Source organism: Hydra viridissima, unplaced genomic scaffold, assembly GCF_058129835.1.
Source record: "Hydra viridissima isolate aposymbiotic clone 2 unplaced genomic scaffold, HvirCarnegie_v1 scaffold_5, whole genome shotgun sequence".
Lineage (NCBI taxonomy): Eukaryota > Metazoa > Cnidaria > Hydrozoa > Anthoathecata > Hydridae > Hydra > Hydra viridissima.
The window spans coordinates 6,035,423-6,060,000 of NW_028324304.1; the positions used below are offsets into that span (position 1 = coordinate 6,035,423).

At 29.5% G+C, this 24,578-nt stretch overlaps 3 protein-coding genes across 5 annotated transcripts; 2 read left to right on the plus strand and 1 right to left on the minus strand.

The window, feature by feature from the left end:
- Window positions 1-280: 280 nt before the first annotated feature.
- Window positions 281-7,296, plus strand: LOC145188965 (protein FAM8A1-like). Of its 2 annotated transcripts, XM_090088518.1 has the most exons (6): window positions 281-543; window positions 655-1,026; window positions 4,036-4,129; window positions 6,317-6,443; window positions 6,529-6,683; window positions 7,044-7,296. In XM_090088518.1, exons 2-6 carry the CDS (start codon window positions 711-713, stop codon window positions 7,219-7,221), a joined length of 870 nt encoding a protein of 289 aa, XP_089944644.1. In that variant the 5' UTR covers window positions 281-543; window positions 655-710; the 3' UTR covers window positions 7,222-7,296. The 2 variants fall into 2 exon arrangements, with proteins under 2 accessions (XP_089944644.1, XP_089944643.1); XM_090088517.1 differs by lacking the exon at window positions 281-543 and having other exon boundaries at window positions 627-1,026.
- Window positions 7,297-13,634: 6,338 nt separating this feature from the next.
- Window positions 13,635-17,965, minus strand: LOC149888207 (equistatin-like). 2 transcript variants are annotated; one of them, XM_090087719.1, is made up of 5 exons: window positions 17,842-17,958; window positions 17,579-17,743; window positions 14,321-14,520; window positions 13,986-14,195; window positions 13,635-13,803 (listed from the first exon to the last, which is right to left on the minus strand). In XM_090087719.1, exons 3-4 carry the CDS (start codon window positions 14,424-14,426, stop codon window positions 13,987-13,989), a joined length of 315 nt encoding a protein of 104 aa, XP_089943845.1. In that variant the 5' UTR covers window positions 14,427-14,520; window positions 17,579-17,743; window positions 17,842-17,958; the 3' UTR covers window positions 13,635-13,803; window position 13,986. The 2 variants fall into 2 exon arrangements, with proteins under 2 accessions (XP_089943845.1, XP_089943846.1); XM_090087720.1 differs by lacking the exon at window positions 17,579-17,743 and having other exon boundaries at window positions 17,842-17,965.
- A 60-nt stretch (window positions 17,966-18,025) lies between these two features.
- On the plus strand, window positions 18,026-20,452 carry LOC149888208 (E3 SUMO-protein ligase ZBED1-like). Its single transcript, XM_090087716.1, has 2 exons — window positions 18,026-19,846; window positions 20,052-20,452. The coding sequence occupies exons 1-2, from the start codon at window positions 18,425-18,427 to the stop codon at window positions 20,367-20,369; spliced, it is 1,740 nt and encodes a 579-aa protein (XP_089943842.1). The 5' UTR covers window positions 18,026-18,424; the 3' UTR covers window positions 20,370-20,452.
- The last annotated feature ends 4,126 nt before the right edge of the window (window positions 20,453-24,578 follow it).

Below are 24,578 nucleotides of genomic sequence, written 5' to 3' on the forward strand. Positions count from 1 at the left end.
GTAATATATTCGCTACCCTTATTCGTTGGCCCCTAGAACTACGGTTGAATAAGTGTGAAATTAACACTTTCATGCGGATCTCTAGGGATCACTAGTTTTATCTGAAACAAAATATCACTGCGATTAAAAATTTATGTTTTTAAAAGTTTATCTCTTGTCTTTCATACCATTAAATTTTGTATGCATGTAATTTTCTAGTTAATTAGCAGTTCATCCTAGTAATTATATTTTTCAATTTAATGGCTATAATTTGATTTAAGCATATATTCAGAAATTACTTTTTTGAATTTTAAAAGATCACATTGTAAAGATCGCATCAGCTTTTATAAACATATGGGAGTTGTGCAACTACTTAATCACAATTATAGAAACAAAAGAGTTTACTTTATCACTTCTTTATGAAATTATTCAGATCATGACTATTACCAACCGCTAAACTTTCTCATCTTGAAAAAATCTTTGCAGTTTAAAAAAAAAAGGTATATAAAAAAAAGAAGTCTGAGGATCAAGCCTTTTTTAAATTACCAGAAGATGTAAGAAAAGGTAAAAATCATGTAGATATGAAGTAAATTTAGTTAATATGACACTTTAAAATAAGTTATTTACTGTCATTATTTGTTGCGTCTGTAATATGTTAAATTTTCATTGATTTAGCATAGTTGTTTTACAAATTATATAACCCTTGTGTAATCTTGCATGTATAATTCTTGATGGATGCTAATGGTGGTTCAAATAAAAAAGAGGAGCAAAAAGGAAATGATCAAAAAAGCTTTAATGATGTTTTTAACACACCAAATAAATATACAGATGATATGACAATGTTTATTGCATGGCAAAACTGGTGTTGGATGAACTATTCATGGACACTATACGGACAGGTACTGCAAGAAAAGTTACGAGTAGCATCCTTAATGAATCAGATCCAGCAGCACCAAAATCAAGCTCATACCCAACAACAACCTCAAGAACGAAATAACACTCAGCAACAACAGCAGCGACAAGATATTGACATTGAAGAAAGAGTTAGTAAGTAGAGCTAGTAATTATTGATTTTCCTGATGTTTTGAATACAGTTACTAAAAAATTTTTCCTGCCAGCTTTTTTTTTTTTTCAGAATAGCTGTGTAAACTCTCTTTTTTGTTTATTTATTAAGCTCTAAAATACTTTCCCCAAAATACAACTAATTGTTCGCAACTATGTACAAATTAATATATTTATCATTATGGCATCCCTGATGTTAAACTTGATGCAATAAAGTATTTTTTGTTTTGTCAAAAACAACTTGGACAAAAGATCATTTATGTCAAGATAACTAAAGAGAATGCAAAAAAAAAACTTGCTAGAGACTTGCTTGACCAAACTATGGTCAACAATTAGTTATCATTAAATGCCTCAATATGACCAGCTATTTACTCAGCAAATAATTATCTGGCTACCTATCAAAAGTCAATGACCATGTAACTAATTTGAGACAAGCGAAATCTTAAGAAATTTGCTTAAAAAACTGCAACAAATGTTAAAATATTTGCTGGTGTACTAATGTCATCACAAACTCCACAAGAGATTCTAAAAATTGTGCCCTTATATTATGGAAATGCTATGTAGTTTGGTCAAATGAAACTACATATTTGATGTTTCCAAGGAGTTTAGCAATAAATTTTTCAGACACATTTATTGCTATTGCTTTGATCTCATTCATAGAAAATAAATGTTTTCTATATTTGATATTTACTAACTTGAAATCCACCAAAAATACCACCTTTCAATTTGTTGCTGAGGCATGGAAATCCTTTAAAAATATTGTCTTCAAAATTTTTATCAGACCAAACTTAATATGGTTCTATTTTGATATTCTATCTGCAATATTCAATTGATCTCTGATCAGCTGCTATTTTTTCTCCCTATGTTTTCAATTTTCTCTTCTATCACATAACATTAACATTTTGTATACCTTTTGAAGTATACATATTAATAGCAAAAAATGCTGAGACTCAAAAGTATAACTTCAATCTTAAATGTTCTAACTTTTTTCAATGATGTTGAAAGCAAATATCTTAACATGCTTGCCTCATTTTTTTATGAAAAAGAAAAACATTAAAAATATGTGTAGGAACAATATTAATATAACAGAAGTATATTTCTTACAACTTTTAATAAAAGTATTTTATGTTTTTATGTAAACAAATAAAAATTTTTCTATTTGGTGAATAAAGTTGTTTTTTTTTATCTTGCTCCATGTTAAAATAAAACTACTCAAACTTAAATCAACTACTTTTAACTGATAAAAAAATACATAAATCAAAAAACACATTTATTTCTATTGCTCTGACCATCTCCTTTTTTTCTGATTTACTCAATTATTATGCACATAAAGCAGCACTGTTTTTAGATGTAAGTGAGAAGGCTTGCATAGCAACAAAATTAAACAACAGGTATTTTAATATGAAATGTATCCCCCATTTGCAGAGAGATAAGCTGCAATATTTGCAGAATAGCTTTTGATAAGGGTCATGATATCATTTTGTGTTTTAATATCCCACTCTTCCAAAACTCTATATATTTTGCTATTATGTTTTACTTCCAATGATCTTCATTACATCTTCTTAGTTCAGCCTAGTGAATCCTGTAAAATCCTAGTGAATCCTAGTGAAAATTTTCTACTTACAAGAGCAAAATAATTTAGATGAGTGTGTAAAAAATGAATTTTCAAACTCATGTTACAATACATTGCTTGGATACTTTGTACCATTGAACAGCCTTGACAGTTATAATCATCAACTCTTTTGTCGCCAAGAGTGTTTTGGCTACTATCGATAGTGTGATTGATTAGAAAAGACACACATGCAGAAATAGCCATTTAGAATGCAATAATATGCATAAATATAAACAATATTTTTTGGTTTTACAAGTGATTTTATACAGAGGTCTAAAACTGTTTTCAAGGATTTTTGCCTTGCATTTTCCTGTTTACATAAATTTTAAAATCAAATGTTGACCACTTACCCCAGCCCAAAGATTTGGCTAAAGTAATCTAGAATAGGTTGTTAAAGCAGAGATCCTCCTTGTATTGAAAATTTCATTATTAAATTTGTCATTTGTATCTTCAAGTAGTGATAAGAAGTCTCTAAAATACTTTCAATGGCTCTATTATTCTAATCACATAAACACAATCAGAAACAAAGTTGATGTATAACATACCATTTGCTACTGCACACTATTAAAAGTTTGTTAAATAGTTGTAAAGAAAAATTTAATATTAAATTTTAAACAGCCACTTTATAACACAGATAAAAAAATACATAATGTTCTTTTGAAAAAAGCCAAATAAAGTTAAAACATTTTATTGTAGATCTTTGTTCAATGTTTTATTGCACTGCAGATGATTTTGTTGATTATTTCTTTTATTTATGCAAAACTTGACAAAAATTTTGCAAAAATTGTGTAATTATGTGTTGCTTACCTACACTAGAATGTTAACAAAGTACAGATAAAAAATATTATCACAAAAAATTAACGAATAAAAATTTCTTTTTTGTTTTATCTTTGGTACTTAAACAAGTAAAAAAAAAAAATTCATTTCAAAAATTTCACATTTCAAAGAGAAAAATGTAAGATTTTTTCTCTTTGCTTTAATAATATCAAACAGATAGCTACCTTCAGGGTGTAAACTACCCATGTGCATTACTGCTAAGAAAAAGCTAATTGTTTGACAGCTATAAGAAGTCATTAATCATTTCTTTCAAAGTTTTATATTGTAAAGGAAATTAACTTTGAAATTAACCTTTTTTGCAGTTATCCATTGCTAAATTAATATAAAATTAAAAAAATCACTTAAAAAAAACTTTTATTTTTAAATCCTTTTTTTGTGCAACTTTCTGATATATATATTTAAAAAAAACTTACTTTATATTTGAGTTATTGAAGTATAAAAGTTTAAAATTCTTGTGTTCATTAAAAAAAAAAAAAAAAAAAAAACATCAAAATCTTTAACCTTTTTAAAAATAATTGTGTTAAGTTAATTTATTGATATTTTAGTTGTCAAACTCGCACCACTTTCTAAAAGAATAGCTGCTGAATTTCTTGATTTCTTGCTGTTAGCACTTTGCAAAATCTATCTCATCTATCAGATGTGAGTTTTCATTTTGATAGGTTTCATAATTATCATTGCTTTTGTCATTATTTTTATCATAAATTTTGTTTTAGTTGTACGAAAGTTTCCATATTATATATTTGTTTTTGCTTTACCTGTTGTTTGTTAAATTTTGGCTAAAACCGATTTTGTTTTACTAAAGCCAATTCTGCTTCTATTCTATTTTTTTCAAGTATTATGTCAAGTAAATAAAAACAAAAAAGTTAATCCTCTGGAAGGTTGCATTAAATTGGTGGGAAAACTAATGAAAATGGTGTCAATGTCAAGTACAAGTCCAAACCCAAAAATAATTCATGTTTTACTGTCACAAATTTACAGACTTTCAGTGGTATAATAACACGTAAATGATGCATACAACTTTCTCTTTAAACATATATATAATTCAAGATCTTGTTAAGGTTGTTTTTTTTTTTTGTTTTTTTTATGTTTCACATTGTTAAGCACTTGCACAGCCATTATACAAAAATTAAGCTGCTGTTGTTCTTAATTGTGGACCTCGAATATTGATGACAAGTTTTTCTTATTCAAATTAGGAGGTTTTAACTGAGAAATGTTGAATAGTTTAAAATCTATGTATTTTTTTTTTTTGTTTTAATATTCGTAAGTTTATACTTAAATCAGAAATCAACTATATATTTAGCTCAAAAAGTTCATGCGATCTGATTCTAGATCTGCTTCTAGTACACTATTCCAGTTTTATAAAACATTTTACTTAGATAATTTAGGTGCAGTAATTTTTTTCTTTGTGCTTGTAAATGTTAGTTTGGTGTTTAATGAACTGAAATTAATAGTAGAGCTAGTTTATATCTTACCAGAAATTTCTTAGATGTGCAATCAGATAATAAATTTTTGTGTCTTTCTGCTATTGGCCTTAACAATCATTTACCTAAACAGATAAAACATATTGAATTCAACCCCAAGGTCTTTTTTCATTTTAGCGTCCTCTGAAAAATTGAGTTATAAGTTGCCACAGATCTATATATTTGATAACATATTGAAAAGCTTAACTAATTACAAACTAAAAAATGAATTTAAAATATTTTCATAAAAAAAAAAAATCAAAATCAGTGTATTCCTAAGTTTTTCACAGAGGGATATCTATAGCTCAAAGTTCTTGTTTATATATGCAGTTGAAAAAAATATAAAATATTTTAGCAGGTGTAAAAGTATAAAAAACAAAAAAGTCTTCATTTTAGTCCTGTGACTGTAACCTTCTTGTAATTTTTTTTTTTTTTTTTTGTTTTGTTTTTTTTTGTTTGTTTTTTTTTTGCCATTTTTTGAATCTCTTCAAGTGTTTTCAGACCTTTGGTGGGTGTGAAATTTCACAATAAGCATACAGCAAAGTTCTAACATGAGTTTGTATTCAACCAAAAAATAGAAAAGTAGTTTCAATGAAAAGTTTTAAAATATAAACATTTTTTTTTAACTGAATTTTTTTTTTAAGAAATGATTTCCTGTTTAATTGCATCTTCTGGTTAATGTCCCATTTGTTTACATATTGTTTTTTTTTCAATATTATTGGATTTATGTTATGTAGTAACAGCGCCAATACAGTTCACATCTGCTGTAACATGCTGCTTATAACAAACATGGTGTTTTAATGAACAAAATGTTTGATAGATTTTGAATCCAAATTTAGATTTTTGTTTATTTCTTACTTCGTTTGTAAATCAAAAAATGGAACTTAATGATTAAATTTTTTTCTAAAACAATTCATCCAATAGTAAAACAGTGAAATTGTGATATTTTTAACGATACAACTGAAATGATATGTTTTTTAGATTCATGTATTCTTACGTTTAGCATTCTCAGTTTTTTCAGAGTTTTTTTTTTCAATACAATGAAACCTTCCAGAATTGTGGCACATGTAAACTTTAATCTGTTACTCTGTTGTTTTCAATTTATTTAACTTATTTATATTTTTTGAGTTTGACATTTAACTGTTGTAACTTTAAAGTTGAAGTTTCCTAAATATTTTAATAACTCAAAATAACTACTTTTACAAAGATTTTAGGGTTTTGGAAGTTTGCAAAATATTTTCCTATTCACTTATTTTTACTTTTTTTGTTTGTTTTTGTTTAATAGTTAATATTGAAAAATATATAAGAATATTTTTTTAATAAGTGGAAGAAAATCTGTAATCTATTTTTATATTTTTTTTTTTAGCTATGGGGATAAATACTTTGAAAAATTCAGCTATATACTTATTATTGACGATACAACCTCACTGTCAGACATTGAAGAAATGCTTATACAAGCACTTATTTTTCGCCTGGTTGTTATTGCCTATGAGGTTTGGGTAATTATATAGGTTTTCGCCTGGTTGCTATTGGATATGGGATTTTTTAATACTTAAAACTTTTTCAAATAAATTGTAGGGCTATATGCTCTCTGGTACGCTTCCATTTTCTAACGGTTCAACTCTCGGTAAAAGAATAATGAATCTTAAAGTTTTATATTCCAAAGACATTCAAGAGCATGATAGTATTGAGCAGACAGTGAGCATTGTTCCCAGACCTCTTGGAGCTTTAAGGTAAGCGGTATTTGGTTGTGTTAGAGTAAGGGTTTTGATGCATGTTAAAATCAATTGTAAAAAAAGAGCAGATGAGACCTGTCTAGAAGATGGTCATTGAAAGTCGTTTTGACCCAAGCAGTTTTCGCTGAGTTTTTAGAGGAATAGACCCACAATAAATAGAAAAAGCTCTAAAACTTAATAAGTTGTACTAAAGTTATACAGCCATAAAGATTTAATCAAGTTCAATCAACAAAGTTACTAAATGATAGAAAAAGTCTCATCTCTGATTTTTGCTCTAAAATTAAACTAATATTGCATCAGGGGATTCTAATATCCTAATTCAATTTATTGAAAAGGTTTTTAACTTATTGATTTTAGATCTTGTTTTCGCGCTTTTCTAAAGAACACATGTATATCCTTTGTTTTTCCCGTCATGCTCCCCGTTCTTACCATGTTCATGCACAATCGTCTCGTTTACGATGTTGCTGTCGATGCCGTAGTTGTCGATAAAGGTGTTGAGCAAAGACAAAGAAACAACAACAGGGTTGTTCGCTAATAGTTCAATATGAATTATTGTCAAACATAAGTTTTTATATTTATATGCATGAATAAACTTTATCTTAAAGCTGAATCTTTGATTTTTACATTTTTTTAGTCCTCTTGGCTCATTGTTGTTCCACTTTTGTTGCGGTCCTTCGCAGAAATTTTTTTTTTTTTAATTAATTACAGAGGGTTAGGGTTTAAGTTGAGGTTTAATTTATGATGCTGTTAAAGTTGAATTTGAACTCAAGGTTTTTTTTTACAGGGGCATAAGAAAGTATTTTCCGCAAGTATAACATTTTTTAAAAATGAGAAATGTGCTTTAAAATGAGAGTTCAAAAGTTTAAAATGAGATATGTGCTTTAAAATGAGAGTTCAAAAGTTTAAAATGAGATATGTGCTTTAAAATGAGAGTTCAAAAGTTTAAAAAGAATGTGCTTTAAAATGAGAGTTCACTCGAAATTTAAATTCACCACATTCTGTGTGCTTAAACTCAAAGATGTGTCCAGTAATCCGGACAGGCTTTAGTCCAGATGCTGCATGTTCATTAAGCACCATCAAAGTAATGCACAGTTTTAATATGCATCAAGCAAACTTACGAAAAGTTTACAAATATTTAAGAAAAACTATACTAAAAGATTACAGAAATACACCTAATAAGTGAGTGTTTTCAAACAAAAAGCCATTGTAAATAATAAAGCTTGAACAATAAAAAATGAACTATGTAAAAAGTATAAAATCCTAGAGCGTTTATAAGTCGATTAGTTAACAAATATAAAACGGAAGGAACTGGTAAAACTAAGCGTTTAAGTGGACGACTGAAGAAAAGTACCCTCATACTGGTTATAAAATAATTAGGTAAAAAAAAATCCATTTGCTAGTGCCAGAGATACTATTTGCAAATTGGGATTCGATATTTCATAAAATGGTTTTGAAGCTACCAGAGTTTGACCAAAGCACGCAAAAAGTTAATCAGTCCTCGTTCTTAAGAAAAGAGGACTATGAAATGTTTAATATCAGAGTTTGGCTTCTCAGCAGTCAAGAATTTAGAGGGACGCTGTAAATAAAAATGTCAACCAAACGAACAGTAACTTGTTTTAACTACAGTTACAAAGAAATATATCATGTATTTAATATTTCGAATTTTTTATTTTTTGAATTCGTATCAAGTTGTTAAAAAAAAACCTATTTGGTTCGAGTCATAAAAATGAACGGGAAAAAATATATATATATATATAAACAGCTTAGACGAAGGAATTCCTTATTAAACATTCAACAGTCCACCAAAACTAGGCGTATACATATTGAAAATATAAAAGAAAAAGCATTATAGTACGTTACATTCTATTTTGACTTCAATACAAAAAGTGTGTGTTTAGATAAAATATAGTCTAAGCATTAATTCTAAACAAGATAGATTTATTGGCTTAACTATTATTATTGACCATGCAGCTTAAAGTTCTGCAGAACTTCTGCGTGTACCAAGCAGATTTACTTTATCATCAAATTGCTTCATAAACTCTCATTTGGATTTAGGTCGTGAGATTGCGCAGCTCATTGCATTTTAAAAATTTTGCAAGTGTTAAACAATTTTTAACGAGTTCTAATGTGTGCTTGTAATTGTGTGAAAATAGGGGCATATTTTCGTCTACAAAGCTATCATTTGATTCTTAAGAATTGAATTACATATGGGTGATTCCAATCCAGAAAAATTCTGTAAAGCACCCCCAGTTTATCAAATCTAATCACCCCCATGGTTTATAGTTCCAACAGTGTTCGTTGCCTTTAATCGTTTTCAAATGAATGGTTTTTTGCTCCACGATAATTAAACAACCTTGCATCATCCAATCGTCGTCGTGCAGTATTTTCTGAAATATTGAGTTCCAATTTGCAAATTGCACCTCTGGCACTAGTAAATGGATATTTTTTCACGTACCTAATTATTTGTAATCAATATGAGAATTAGTTTTCTTCGGTCGTCCACTTTAATGGTCAGTTTTTCCATTTCCTTAGATTTTATATTTGTTAACTAATATACCCCATTGTAACCACTTTTGTTATTTTATACTTTTAACATAGTTCACTTTGTGTCGTTCCAGCTTTATTATCATCAATGGCATTTTGTTTGAAAACACTCATAATTATTCACACCTGCCCGGAGAGCCTCAAAACATAAAAGTCATGATCAAAAAATAAAATCAATTGGGTTTGGTAGTCCATACATCCATGTTTCAAAAAAAGAAAAAAAATTGAAATCATCCTAGGAAATCGTCCAAGGAAAAAAAAAAAGATTTTGATTTTTTTGATTTTTTTGTTTCTTGCTTTATCGCCCGGAGAGCCTCAAACCACAAAAGACACACTCAAAAATAAGAAATAAATAATAAAACTGATATTACTATTATTGTTATGCATCGTCTATACATAGAGGCTTTAAAAATAAAAAATTAAGCCATCAGTCAATGTGTAGGAAATCATTGTTACTTTGAACTTGTCAGTCATTTTGACCTTTCTTTTAATGGAAAAGATTTCTTTAATCACCATTTTTTCTTTGAATTTGAATCATTTCTAAACTTTAAACACTGTCACAAAATAAAAAAAACTATTAAAATAGTGTCTATAATTAAACTTTGGCAAAAGGCTGTTTCAAAGTTCTAAATAATGTAGGTTTTATTTACTGTGGGTTTTTTTCACAAATTACAATTACACACAGGTTAAACAAATAAATATTAAAAAAAGATTTAATCTCATCAATAAATTTTTCAATCAGTTTAAATAAATCCATAGGTACATTCTCAGTTGATTTTTTTTGTCACAAACACCTATTTTAAAGTAGCAAGGTTTCAATCTTCATTAAAAATACAACAGACATATTTCACCTTAATGTGCTTGCTATTGTATTCAACCACACATCTTTCAAGCCAATTTCCATATTGTGGATGTAATTTTGAATGTTTTTATCTTTGCCACTGGGCAGAAAAATTGTGATGAAGAGCTTCTAAAGATTGTTCACTAAAAGGACCAAGGGATCTTTTCTTCATTCTGATAAAATCATCAATATGAAAAAAAAAAAAGAAGTGCACTTTAGGGGTCACACTTACAAATCCTAGACTTAAAAAAGATGTCCGTAATTCTTCGATTTTTTTTTCATATTCCTTGTCAAGGACGTTTCCAAAACAGGCTATAATAACTGCACTGAATTTTTTGAATGCATCAATTATGGCCAAAACTAATGAATCTAGGTTCTCAAAGAGCTGATCTATTACTTCAATGTTTTTCAGGAGTTTTTGGCAATCATTGCCAGCAAATTGTTCGCCATGATATGGTTGGATTGTGATGTTGAGTCTTTTTAGCCACTCATCTGCTTCTGGCAATGCTTCTTTTAGTGCTTTGAACAAATGATTTACTATCCCAAGAAGCAGATAAAGTTCCGTTGGGGGAATTAGTTCGAAAATGAATTTGTTTAGATCAGCTTTTAGAAGCGATTTATAGACAACATTGTTGAAAAACTTTGCCCTACTAATGTCACCACCTTTTGAAAGAAAGTCTGTGTAACAATTTTGAAGATCAGACAGCGTCCTAAGCCCACCTTTTTCAGCTAAGTTTTTTGCTTCACTATCACAATATAGACATGGATGTGAGCTAGAGTGACATTGCAGACCACATAAAATGTTAGTAACTTTCAACTCGCAAGAGACTACAAAGTCTACATTTCCAGGTTAAACAACCTCAATAAAGTTTTTGATATTGCTGTAATTCTCATGTAGATCCTCTGCAACTGCAATTAGAAATTGCTTTTTAACTCCACTGTCTTTTAGAGCACGAGAGGTGACAATTTTTTTTGAAGGTGGACTGCTTGAATTTTCTTCATTATTCATTCTTTAGAGACTTACTGTTAGCTTTAGGAACCTCAACCTCCATCAATCCCAACCTTTATGAGACAACCTGCTTGAAGTTGTCTCTTAAGTAAAATTTCTGCCAGAAATTCAGAGAGATTTTTGCAGTAAACAACTGTGTACTCTTTGTGTGGCATTTTTTTGCCTTATTATGCAATTGTAGTTTTTGTAAAAAAATTTACAAGTTTCAACCCTGCTTCATGAAAATTTGCTCATTGGTGATGACAAACAATCTGAACATCTTTTCAGGAAATTTTTGCGATTCGAAGTTGCAGAATTATCCAAAGAATGTTTTTCAGTCAGCTTCAGCTTACCGTTTTGGCAAATCAGGCAGTTACAGTAGGAACTCTTGTTAAAGTCTTGACATTGATAGTTTGAAATTGTACAGAGTAGGCAGCTTGAAAGATACTCTTCTTTCAACCCTTCTAAGTTGATTTCTACACGTTCCACACATTCCAGTTGGAACTCTTATTTTTTATCAAATTTTATTTTTTCTAGAGATTATCTATCAAATTTTTTAGGTATTCATAAATAAGTATCAACTTTTCTTCTTTATGCCTTTACGAAAGGAGCCAATAACATGAGAAAATTCGAAGTCATTTTTTTTCCTTGGACGTAGGCAGATGATTTCAATTTTTTTTATTTTTTGAAACATGGATGTATGGGCTACCAAACCCAGAATCGAAATGAGCAATTTATGATTGAAATGCAGTTTTGTTCTACATTTTAACAATATAAAAAATGAACTTTGTTTTTAAATGTTACTACTTTTATGTTTTGAATTCATTAAAAGAGAGTCATATTAGTGAGAGCGAAAACAAGAGTGTATTCCACATGTATATATTAGATATGAAAATATCTAAAAGTTAAAAACTTTAAAACTTAAAAACTTGCCATTTGAGTTTATAGCAAGGCTGTGTATTTAGTGGGGCGTATATATTTGTAATTCCTCAGTCGTATGTTTATATTTGTAATTCTTCAGTCGTATGTAGAAAATATAAAATTTTTGTAAATTTTTGTATGTAAATTTTTGTAAAAAGGATCAGTCATGGTTTGAGTTTGATGTGGGAGCAACCTAGTTGGTGGTTTAATTCAAGTTGAAGGAACCTAAAGGAAAGATGCGCGCTGCTATCAGGAAAACTGTTAATTAAAGGATTTTTGTTTCAGGAAAATAACGACCCAAAGCCCGAAGCTGTGCAGAGAATGTTTTTCCAAAAAAGAAAGAAGAAGAGCGCTTCATTAAATGGATTCGATTTAGTGGTAGTGTAACTAATTTTCAGCAAGAAGATTTTAAATTTTGATTTTATAAACTTGGGGTATGTTTTTTAAGATTTTTTAATAAACCTCTGCAAAATAAGTTAGAAAAAAAAAAAATAATACAATAAAAAAAAGAAAAAGATCAAACTATAATATAATAAATCAAGTAGTAACTACAAAACAATACATATAAAAGTATTTTGCAAAATATAGCATAATATATAAAAATATATAGCAATAATTACGTCATCAAAATATTGTTGTTTTTTTTAACTCTTGGTAAAAATTTTTCCTGTTCCAATCCAAGACGTTATTTTGCTCTCTAAATGTTGGTTACCATGGTTACTATAAACCAAAAATTAGATAATAAAACTTAGAACTAACTGAAAAACTTGCGACAACCAAATGGACTATAAACCTAATGGACTATGAAACATCTTTTGGCTTTGAGATACCAACGTAGCGATCAGTATCTAAGATTTCTAGCTCAAGATATGGCTTTTAGGTCATATTTGACACCATTTCTAAATGTGTGCTCAATCAAAGAGAGCTCCTTGGTCATCATACTCATGGATTGGACTGGATTGCGCTGAATTCGGCCTTTGACTGCTCTAATTAGCCGAAAAGTTCTCACAGTCTTTGTTTTACTATTTCCTGGTTATTGTTTTTTATGAGACCAAACATTTTAAATCTATTTAAAATATCATGGACAATTCGTTTAGCCATTTCAAGTCTTAAAACAATTTCCTTGTGCGTAACACCCAAGAGATGAAGGTCAATGATGATAGTCATTGTAATATCAACGAGTTTTTCATTTTACTACTTGTTTATGCACGAATCAAAAATACCATAAATCAAGACAATGATTCAAACAAAAAAAAATTTGAAAAAGGGCACCAAAGTTAGTGCGGATTTTAAGGGTGCATGCTGTATGTTATTATATCTACATGGGTGAAATTAAAGTAAATGCCAAGGACGCATACCACTTGTACTCTCTAAAAACACTGAAATATAAATACTGAAAAACTGTTAAAGCTCGTATAAGTTTACTAGAAACGTTGTTTTAAAAGTTACAAAGTATTTTCTAGAGGAGGCAAAAACTAAAAGTAGAGTTTAGAGAAATTTCTTGAAAATGAATTTTTTAGGAGCTAAAACGGATTTATTACGGAAAGAGAGATTTCATCGCTACGATATACTCTCGTCATACATCATCGTACAACATTCTCCCAAAAAGGTCTTGATTTATTTTAGATATAACTGCCTAATTAAAAAAAGGATATCCATACATGAAATTTTTGGATCCATGAAGATGAATAGAGATAAATATAGATATGAAAATAGAGAAAAGTCATTATTTTTGCTACATAATTTCAGTCTTTTTTTTGAAACTTTTACATCTTACTTCGTATATCACGTGTTCACAAAAGTCGAAGCTGTTTCTGGTCTAACTAAGAAAGAAAAGGCTGAGTTTTTTTTTTTTTAAAAAAAAGACGTGCAAAAAATTACAAAAACTTATTTTCAACAGCAAAAATTAAAATGATCAGTTTAACATTCAAATAATGTTTCCAACTTCTTTTTAACTGGTTGTTTAAATTGCTGTTTGATTTGAAGAAAACAAATAATTCATTACCCTAGAAGCACACTGGCTCAGGTTGTGTACGTCTAACTCTTGAGCCCGGAAGCTCTTTTCCAGTTATTACATCTACGCACCATCGTTCACCAGTGGATCCGTATCTTTGTAATGGCTTATAATTGCCATTCGTGTCACATGTCGGAATGTACCTGCCGACTATGGGTTCATTTGATGCCATCAACTTTATTCTTACAGATGAGCGTTTTTCTAAACAAAAAGAAAGGAAAGATTTCTTAAACCAATTTTCAAGTTAGCTGTTATTATTTTCTTTTAAATTCTTTGATCATTACAATTATTATGACTCTGAGGTATAAAAGAATTTATATCTTTACCATTTGGACAGATGGGATCACTCTGTCTGCGGTCAACTCTTGTACCTTTAATCTCTTTCCCTGTCAGTACATCGACGCGCCATCGCTCACCAGTGGCTATTTCCATTTTTAATTTCCATTTTCATCACATGACGGAAGGAACATTTGAAATATAAGTTTATTTGATGTCAACAGCGCTTGTCTTTTGGTTCGGCAATTATCTGACCAAGAAAAGTAAAAGTTTTAATAAGTTTTATTCGAAACATTGATTTCATCCTCATTCTGTTTAACATAATTTTTTAGTGTAACAAAATATTTGAAATAATTAAGCAAATCAAATTATTTCTGGCCTTCAGTTCCCGCGACAAATGAAGTTGCTGTTACACATAAAAGCAGAGTGGTGAGGCTAAAGCAGTGCATCTATAAATGTTTTAAAATAATCAACAAGAGTTTTTTCAATGGCATATTTGTTAGAAATTTTAACGCCTTGAACTAAAAGTTTGAAGCAACTTTCCTCCGAAAGTTAATCAAAAAGATAGAAGTTCTGTTAAAGATAAAATGTGCTACAATTGATCTAAATGATTCTATGATGCCTAAAAAAATTATGAAAGAGTTTTATATTAACTGGTAAATTCCATATTAAATCCATCAATATATTTCACAGACTCCGTATTAGTATATTCTTTAATTAGAAATATTTATTTCTCTAACGCTTTGTAAAGTTCTGTTATAAAATTTTCGAGCAGGCTGTTAGTTTTCTTAAATTAATTAAATTATTTTAAATCAAATTAGGTTTTCATAGTTATAAAACATAATTTCATAGTTTTACGTTTTGTTATAAAACGGCAAAAAGTTTTGGAATTCGGAAGAAAACAGTATTACGAAGCAACCAGTAAAATCAGAGTTAAAAAAAAAAGCATTTTGCTTAACCGTTTTTTCAACTAACTGTGCGGTAAATTCCTCTGATAAGGGTAACGCTCTCTTATGAGCTTCTTTTTTTTAAGCTTATTAAGTAAAAAAAAAATTAAATGTTATATTTCCATTACAATATTATCTGAGCTTATAATTTTCTTATTTTGAACCTGGCAATTAATTAGCAATTTGTTGATAACAGCCTTTAGACAATTACAAATTGAACCGAGAAATAAAAATAAAGTTAAAACAAGATTGACCATTTTTTTACCAAAAAATTTTGTTAGGAAAATGATGAAATTAAAATTAAGAGAAGTGTTAAATTTAAGCAACATAAAAAATAAAGACACCTCAAAAAAGAAATGATTCAAACAGATTTAAGATGCACACTTTTAATTAAAAATCTTGAATTATAAATTTTCTTACACGTTTTCTTAAATAGTCAATTATTATGTAAATATTTACAACCGTTTAAAAAATAAGCAATCAAATATGTCTTTTCGGTAAGAATAAAACGTGAATGAAAACACACCTTTCACACCAGTTTGAAATCGACAAACAAGTGTGATGGTGCATTTTTCACACGTTGTTCCATAATTACAAAAAGCAAAAGAAACAATTAGAAAGTTCTACGGGGGCTGCATAATTGACTTCTTTATATATAAAAGTGCCTTTTTTTTATTGGTGATTTGATTCTGGTCTCTATTTTTTTTTGTTATCGAAGATAAGATTCTGGTCTCTATTTTTTTGTTGTCGAAGATAAAATTCTGGTCTCTATTTTTTTGTTATCGAAGATAAGATTCTGGTCTCTATTTTTTTGTTGTCGAAGATAAAATTCTGGTCTCTATTTTTTTGTTATCGAAGATAAGAATCTGGTCTCTTTTATCCAAAAACAAATTTTTGAAAAATTCAAACTTATTTAACTTTTGTAAACTGGCTGAGCTTAAAGAGAAAAAAAAAAATGAAGCTTTTGAAATTTAAAAAAATTTTTTGACAAAAAACGACTAAGTTAGTATTGTTGCTGTAAGGGTAAATTGTGTTATCGAGACAATTCCTCAAAACAAATATTTTGATACACAGAGTAAGCCTTGATGACGATATTCTCCATCAATTTTCAAAGCAAATATTGTTGTGTAAAGCGTTAGTCTTGTTGATGATACCCTCCCTCAAATGTCAATTGTAAATATCCCTCAAGTGTCAAATGCTAATCTTCCTCAAGAACATTAAAATGATGAAGAGAAATTTATTATTTAAGAAATTTGTTAATAAAGAGAAATTAAAAATCGAAATACATGGAATAATTTACACAATGACTTTATAAGTAAATTTATAAGTAAATTTATAGGTAAATTTATAAGTAAATTTATAGGTAAATTTATAAGTAAATTTATAAGTAAATTTATAAGTAAATTTATAGGTAAATTTATAAATAAATTTATAAGTAAATTTATAAGTAAATTTATAAGAAAATTTATAAGAAAATTTATAAGAAAATTTATAAGTAAATTTATAAGTAAATGTGTTGGTTATTGAAAAAGAAGAAACTTTTGACCAAATCAAAAAGTCAACTTAAGTGAAATCGAAGCAGAAAGAAAAAGATTTTTTGAAGCAAAAACTCCATTGCATGATATAGGAAGATAAATATTTATACAAATTTCGTACAAATATTTGAGGTGAATTGAGTTGAAAAGAATGATATTTATTTTGAATTACTGATGAAACTTTAGGTTGCAAAAGGGTTTTTTAAATTGGTTTTTTTAAAGTCGGGAAATTAGGATTTTTCTTATGAAAAAAATAAATATTATGATTTTAGTTAATCCAAAAAATTTAATCCAAAAAAACCTTTCAACAGTTTTTTCTTTTGACTTTAAATCTTTTGTCCGTAAAAAAAATTCTTGTTTAACGAGCTCAACAGCATCGGCCATGCAACCTACTTCATTAGCTTGTGCCTGCATCAACCTACTTCATTAGCTTGTGCCTGCATCAACCTACTTCATTAGCTTGTGCCTGCATCAACCTCATGATAATCTCTGATATTCTGCCACGTAGAAAGAATTAGATCTAACGAGATAAAATTACTGTTTGGTTTGCTGCCATAATGATTACTTTAGGTTAGTTTTGTGAGATGGCCTAGATCCTCCAACAAATTCACTATCTTCAAATTCACAAGCCATTATAGGCGATGATATCTATTTTTACATGGTGTATCTCTCTCTCTCAGTCCGCATTGTTTTTATTAAATTATGGCTATTCAAATTAAATGAAAAAAGCCCCCTTTTTATAAAAAAATTGAGTTGAAAGGAACATCATTAGACAATGATTATAAATACTCTACATATATACTTTAATAAAAGAAAAGCTGAACACCTTCATTTAAGTATCAGCAAATTATGCATCTGATAATCAACTTTGAAACTAAAGTAATATGGTTCAACATACTGTGCCAAACTTGCTAAAACTTGAGAAGGGAAGAGGGGGATTCCGGCTCGATAAAAATACAAAAGCATAAACACGCTTTACTTAATGCTTTTTCTAAAGAATAAACATAATGTATTTACAACAATATAGTTTCTGTTAAAATGAAACTCACAGCATGAGCTGTTTGTTGTTTTAAAAAATATGTAACCAACCTGTTATCTATTTCCTGTTAGCTCCACCAAAATGGCATGTTTTAGCAGTAAGAATTAAAACTCTAATGATCCAATACTAATAACAGGCCTAAGAAAAAGAAGAAGCTTCGAGTTTTTAATTACCGATACCAAATGTAAACGTTTATTCTCCAAATATTGTATAATTTTTAGGGCTTGCAAAGTTAACGCGTTAAAAACGCGTTAAAGCGCTAATAATTTAACGCAAGTTAAAAAAATTAACGCAGATGAAATTTTTTAACTCATAAATTTTCATAAAACCCTAACCCTAACCCTGACGATTAGATTAGATCATAAATTATTTTGGCGATGCTAATTTTGGTTAGCATCAAAAAATAATTTTTGAGCAATAAAGAAATTTTTATACCACTTTCTTATTTCTAATCAATGTTTACTCATTGATGATGCCATTTTGTTTTATTTGTCTCAATTATGTCTCTCTTACCTTATAATTTTTGTTTTCGAAATTGTTTTGATCGCGTTGTTGTTTTGTTAATAAATTTAATAAATTTCCAAAATTTTAATATCTTATCCTGATGAACTTTATTTGTTAATAATTTAAATTATGGGTTCAAACGGCAATCAATCTATCCTCAACGGAGCCTTTATTTTTAAAGATGAATCAAAAAAATTGGTTATCTGTAAATATTGTTCCAAAGAATTTGCATATCACCGAAGTCTTACAACGCTTCAGTATCATTTGAACAGTAAACACGTGTTCTTCGCAACTACTAGTAAAAATCAAAACAAGATCGTGAGTTCCTCAAAACAACTTACAATTGAGGACAGTATTAAATCACAAAATGGCGTAAATAAACAAATTTCTGCAGATAAATCAAAGGAAATTACGGAAGCCATTGTTTGCTGGGTTGCCAGTAGCTGTCGACCACTCAACATTGTTTTGACGAATGTCATTCGAACAGCAACGTCCGACTACAGTTACAATCTTCCCTGTCAAAACACAATTAAAATTAAAATGCAAACACTCTATGAAGATGAGAAGAAAAAAAAAAAAGACCTCGTAAACATGGCTACTAGTATAGCAATTACCTGTGATCATTGGTCTTCAATGGGTAATGTCAGTTACCTTGGTTTAACATGTCATTTGATAGATAACAACTGGATGTTGAACTCATTTGCCTTAGGTGTTCATCAAACATTGGACCGACACACCAGTGACAATGTTTCAACCCACATCAGAAATATTGCAGATGAATGGGGATTATTTGAAAAAATATTTTCTATTGGTACTGATAACGGTAGAAACATTGTAAAGGCTGTATCAAGTTTTCCCTTCAAACATCTTCCATGTTTCGCACATACCGTTCAGCTAATTATAAAATCTGCCATTGAAGAGACTGCATTTGACATAACACTAGCTAAATATCACAGAATTGTTGGACATTTTAAACATAGTCCAGCAAATAATATGGAATTACATGAAAATCAGATTGACCTCGACCTGCCACAAGAAAATCTAATTCAGCATGTTGTTACAAGGTGGAATAGCATGTATGATATGCTGAGACGTATGTTGAAACATAAAAAAGCCATCACAGTAACACTTGATGAGCAAAACCATTACTTACAGACTTTGACAGAAAGAGAGTGGGAAAAAATGGAGAAAATTGCTGATGTTTTGCAACCATGCAAAGTGGCTTCAGAATTGTTAGGTGGTAATAAATACGTATCTAGTTCGGTGGTTTTACCAATTATATGCCACTTATCACGTGAAATGGTTATTCAAGATGATGATCCTCGTTACATCGCGCTATTTAAAGAAAAATTTGTAAATGAAATGGAGCGCAGATTTAATGATTTTTCGAATGATAGTTGGTTGCAAATCTCGTCAGCATTGGATTCAAGATTTAAAAATTTATCGTTTATAGCTTCAAATGAAAGATCAAATGTCTGGCAGAGATTATTGAAGCTTCTTGAATCTGTTCCAGACCTCAGACCAGTATCAATAGAACAAGAACCAAAAGAGGTGAGCATTTTGTAGTAATAAATTTGATATTGTTTTTTTATTGAATTATTCTAATGACATAATAATAGATTCAAAATTGCATTTGTTAAAATAATCGTTTTAATGATAGATAAAACTCTATGAGTACTATAATATTAATTGAAATAGTTAGATAATATCTATATGCTTTATTTATGGTAATATTTGAATAATTATTTTGCAACAGCCATCAGCAAAAAATTTTAAAATGGCATTCAATCTACCAGATCTGGATGAAGTTGATTCCCCAAGTGAAGATGAAGTGAGTCGATATCGAAAAGAACCCTGCGCCAAAATGGATTCAGATCCTCTTCAGTGGTGGAAGCTACATCAAGGTTCATATCCTCGATTAGCAACAATCGCAAAGAAATATTTGTCAGTTCCAGCGACTACAGTTCCATGCGAAAGACTGTTTTCAACCGCTGGATTCATTGCAGACAAGCACAGATCATCTCTGCTGCCAGATTCATTGAACATGTTATTATGTTTAAAAGACTGGCTTTAAGAAATTTTTTGTTTCAAGTTTTTAAAATATTTTATTTTTATTGGTTGTATTAGAAACAATATAAACTATAATTAGAACTTTTTTATGATGTTTTATCATTTGCATGCAAATAGATCAAATGATTTAAAAAACTTTTCCTGTTTGTTTCCTTTATTTAAATTATGTTCGATTAATCGCGCGATTAATTATGATCAAAAAATTTAATCGTGCGATTAATTGCGATTAATAATTTTAATCGCATGCAAGCCCTAATAATTTTGGCTATTTAAACAAAGCTAAACTTTTATCATAAAAACGATGATTAGAGCGTCTTCATATATTTCTAACATTAGGTAAGATCAAACCTGCAATTTACTGGTTTTTATTTTTTGAAGATTTTATCAATAACAAAAATAAAATATATAGAAGTTTAGGGATTAGAATACTTTCTATTGGGCTACATGCTTCCCACAGGCCTTATTTTAGACATTCATTCCTCCATTCCTCAGTTCTCATACCTCGGTTAGCTGAACAAAACAATCAAGCAAATTAATGATATCTTAACATAATTAGAATGGAGAATTACATGGAAGGATCATATCTCTCATTTGTTGATCAAAAAAGAGGTCCAAAATTAAGATAGTGTCCTCTTTTGGTGCATTACTTCTGTAAGCTGTTGATAAATTTAGTATTTAGTAGTATTTCCAACGTTAAATTATCAGTTTGTAGTTTGTGATGCGATTGATGTAGTTTGTGATGTGTTGAGATTTGTGATGCAATTAGGCTAGGAATTAGGTTTGAAGATAGGATGCTAGGATATAAATTTAATCTCAAAAGAGTTTGTAAGGGTTATAGTGGTATTATTAACTTGGTTCATATGCGCATGCAAAATCACTGAAGTGTTGATGAAAATATAAAGCGTAAGTTTAAACCGAACAAATATACACAATAGCATGGAACAAGAAAAAAATGACAAAAGCTAACAATCTGATGTGAAAATTTATTAAAATATTTAAAAACTTTAAAACTTAAAAACTTGCCATTTGAGTTTATACCAAGGCTGCGTATTTAGTGGTGCGTATATATTTGTAATTCCTCAGTTGTATGTAGAAAATATAAAATTTTTGTTCGTCAACGCAAAGTAGTATTTATTTTTAAACTTTTTTTTAAATCAAATTTTTTTCACATAAACTAAATGATTATTCTTCATAGAAGTATATAAAACCTTGAACACGGTTATCATGGACTGTGATAATACCAACCTAGCTGATCCAAGAACACCACTTATATGAGGTGATAGCGTACACATCAAGGTACCCTGTGGTGCAAATTTTGAAATCTTTTTATTTTTTCCGCGGAAATGGATTTCATTTGAATGTTCAAATTGAGGGAAATTTTGACTTCATAGTGCACCAATAAAATTACCAGTTGAATGAAAACCACTCTATATAACTTGATAAAAGTTTTAGTTTAAATTTTGTTAGTTTTTTGCTACTTATATCTCAAAACGTTAGCGATTACTGTGATGTTCGGTCAGTATTTTCACAGTAATGGTTACATGAGTGTTCTACTATGTAATACCAACAATTTCTTTTACAAATGTTTAATTGGTACATATACCGTTTACATTTTATAGATCAAAATATCGATTTGCAATTTAAAGCGTGGTTTGAGTTGGCTTATGCATAGCGTGCAAAATTTCAGCATTTCTAACGATAAAAGCCAAAGTGCAAATAAACCCTAAAAAAAAAGTGCAAAACCTGGTCAAGAGTAGATAATAGTACTTAAAGAATGGTACTTTACTTCAGGACTGTACAATAGAACAAGATTAATGGTCTGTATTGTCTAAAACAATCGCCACTGCAGAAGTTGATACGAGTTTTTGTTGGTAGAAAGGTGTTCAAAAATACCAGTTGTTTAAACAAAAAAAATACGTCTCTTCACAAATTTTATTGACTCTTGAAACCTTCTTAAAAAGTTTCACTTTCAAAAATAAGTGATAAAATAAATACTTAAACCCTTTTTGTTTTTACATTATATTAAATAGCATCTGATTACAATTTAAGACATGTCTTTTAATTTTCTCCACAAAAAATTTATTTATACAGTGGTCGGCCATCACATTAGGACCAGCTGTAATTTTTTGTAAATATCGTGTAAAAATAAATTTTTTGGCAAAAAGAAAAATAATGGTGTAGTTTAAAGCTTGTTCCTTTATTTATAAAGTTATACTTGATGAAAAATAAACAAATAAAATTAAACATTTTGAATATTTATTGGTTATTACAATAAATTATATAAAATATATATTAAGTATTAATATTTTGTAAAACCGCCTTTATTTGCAATAACTGCTTTGATTCGTCGTGGCATGCTTGCAATTGAACTTTTTATAGTTTCTGTCAACTCTGGGTTATTGTGCCAGATCCTGATAATATATTCCATAAGATCTTGCTTGTTAGTAAGAATTTTTTTTCCAACATCTCGCTTTACTATTTCCCAAACATTTTCTATGGGGTTAAGATCAGGTGAGTTGCCTGGCCATGGCAATACATCTACTTTTTTCTGTTTTAAAAAAGCCATAACACTTTTTGCTGTGTGGCAAGTTGCACCATCTTGCATAAATATAAGATTTTTAACATTTTTGGACTTCTTTTGAATTTTTTTGACATTTTTAGACCAATCTGCCATTTGAGGAAGCAACTGGTTCTCCAGAACTTCTTTATACTGGTCCTGCCTCATTGTGCCAACTACTTTGTAGAGACGCCCTGCTCCTTGCCCACAATGATAGATCACATCATTACTGAGGCTGGATGCTTGACTGTTTCCACAATTCAGTCAGGATGAAACTTTTCGTTTGTTCTACGACGAACAAAAGCTGTTTTGTTCATCTTTACTTGAAAAGTTGATTCATCAGAGAAGCAAATCTAAAATAATGCTTATTTTGAATTATAATATTTATGAATATATTTAAAATATTATACGAATATGAATGCGAATAAAAATACTTTTTCCCAATCCTCAACAGACCAGTGACGATAGTTTCGAGCCCACTCCAGTCTCTTTTTTTTCATGAGTGAAGTCAGTTTTGGTTTCTTGGCTGGGCGATGACGCATCAATCCCTCTTCCTTCAGTCTTCTGCGAATGGTCCGGTCTGACACAGCAATACCAGCTTCATGGATAAGCTTAGTCAATATATTTTGTGGCTTTTTTCTGTTTTCCAGGCATATATTCCGGATAATACGATCCGCTCTTGGTGTTGTCTTTCGTTTAGAAGGTGGTCTCCTTGGGCCAAACTCTTCCCCAGTATCAATTTTTTTTCTCACTCGCATTACGGTTTGGTGAGAAACCTTTACAATTTGTGCAACTTTTCGCTGAGAATATTTTGTATTCTGTAAAAGACATCTAATTTGACTAACTTTTGTTGGTGTCATATCACATTTTTTACCCATAGCTGAAAATTTAAATTAACAACTTTAAAAAAGACTACTATTTGGTGTCTTTCCATAAACAGGAAAAAAAAACATAAAATCCTTTATTTAAAATTAATGACATACTGATTATTATTAAGTTCAAAAAAAATAATTAATAAAATAAATCACAGATGCTTGAAATTAAAATTAATCATATTTAAACTTCAATCAAACTAACAACTAAAAATAACCTTAAATTGTCCAATATGCACCAATTTAATTATGCCAGGTGATTGCTGACAGCCAGAGTTGCCAATTGATAAATTTTTATTAAATATTACTAAGAATAGAAATAACTTGACATGTAACAAAAAAAAAATATCATATTTATTTTCTCAAATGCGGGTTTAAGCAACATATAAGCAGCTTTAAGGATCTTGAAAAGATGATTGACAACTTCTAAAAGAAGATACAATTCCATCGGTGGGATGATTTCCAAAATCAGAACATTGTTAGGCCCGCTGATGGTTGGCTTTCGAATGGCATTGCCGAACAGCTTTGCATAAGCGACATCCCCGCTAAATTGCTGAAAAGACTTGAGGTTAAACTTGATTGAACCCATGTAAAAATTTGGCCCTACCATCTTGCTGCTTGATGTTTGATTTATAGTTTTGAAAAAGTCTTTTGATCCGTTGTTTGACCCCTATTTAATTGTACATTTACAAGAACTGGAATGGAATATGTGCTGCAACGCACACTTGATTCTTTCTTAATGGTGGTTTGCTCTTCACGAGGATGTTTTTCATGCAGCTTTGAA

Bases quoted from the DNA above. Each gene is read 5' to 3' on its own strand.
- LOC145188965 (XM_090088518.1), top strand. From the start codon at position 711: ATGGATGCTAATGGTGGTTCAAATAAAAAAGAGGAGCAAAAAGGAAAT. The intron at 1,027-4,035 runs GTAAGTAGAGCT...TTGATATTTTAG, and splicing joins TGACATTGAAGAAAGAGTTA to TTGTCAAACTCGCACCACTT. The intron at 6,684-7,043 runs GTAAGCGGTATT...TATTGATTTTAG, and splicing joins AGACCTCTTGGAGCTTTAAG to ATCTTGTTTTCGCGCTTTTC.
- LOC149888207 (XM_090087720.1), bottom strand. From the start codon at position 14,426: ATGGAAATAGCCACTGGTGAGCGATGGCGCGTCGATGTACTGACAGGG. The intron at 14,196-14,320 runs GTAAAGATATAA...CTTTTTGTTTAG, and splicing joins TGATCCCATCTGTCCAAATG to AAAAACGCTCATCTGTAAGA.
- LOC149888208 (XM_090087716.1), top strand. From the start codon at position 18,425: ATGGGTTCAAACGGCAATCAATCTATCCTCAACGGAGCCTTTATTTTT. The intron at 19,847-20,051 runs GTGAGCATTTTG...ATTTTGCAACAG, and splicing joins TAGAACAAGAACCAAAAGAG to CCATCAGCAAAAAATTTTAA.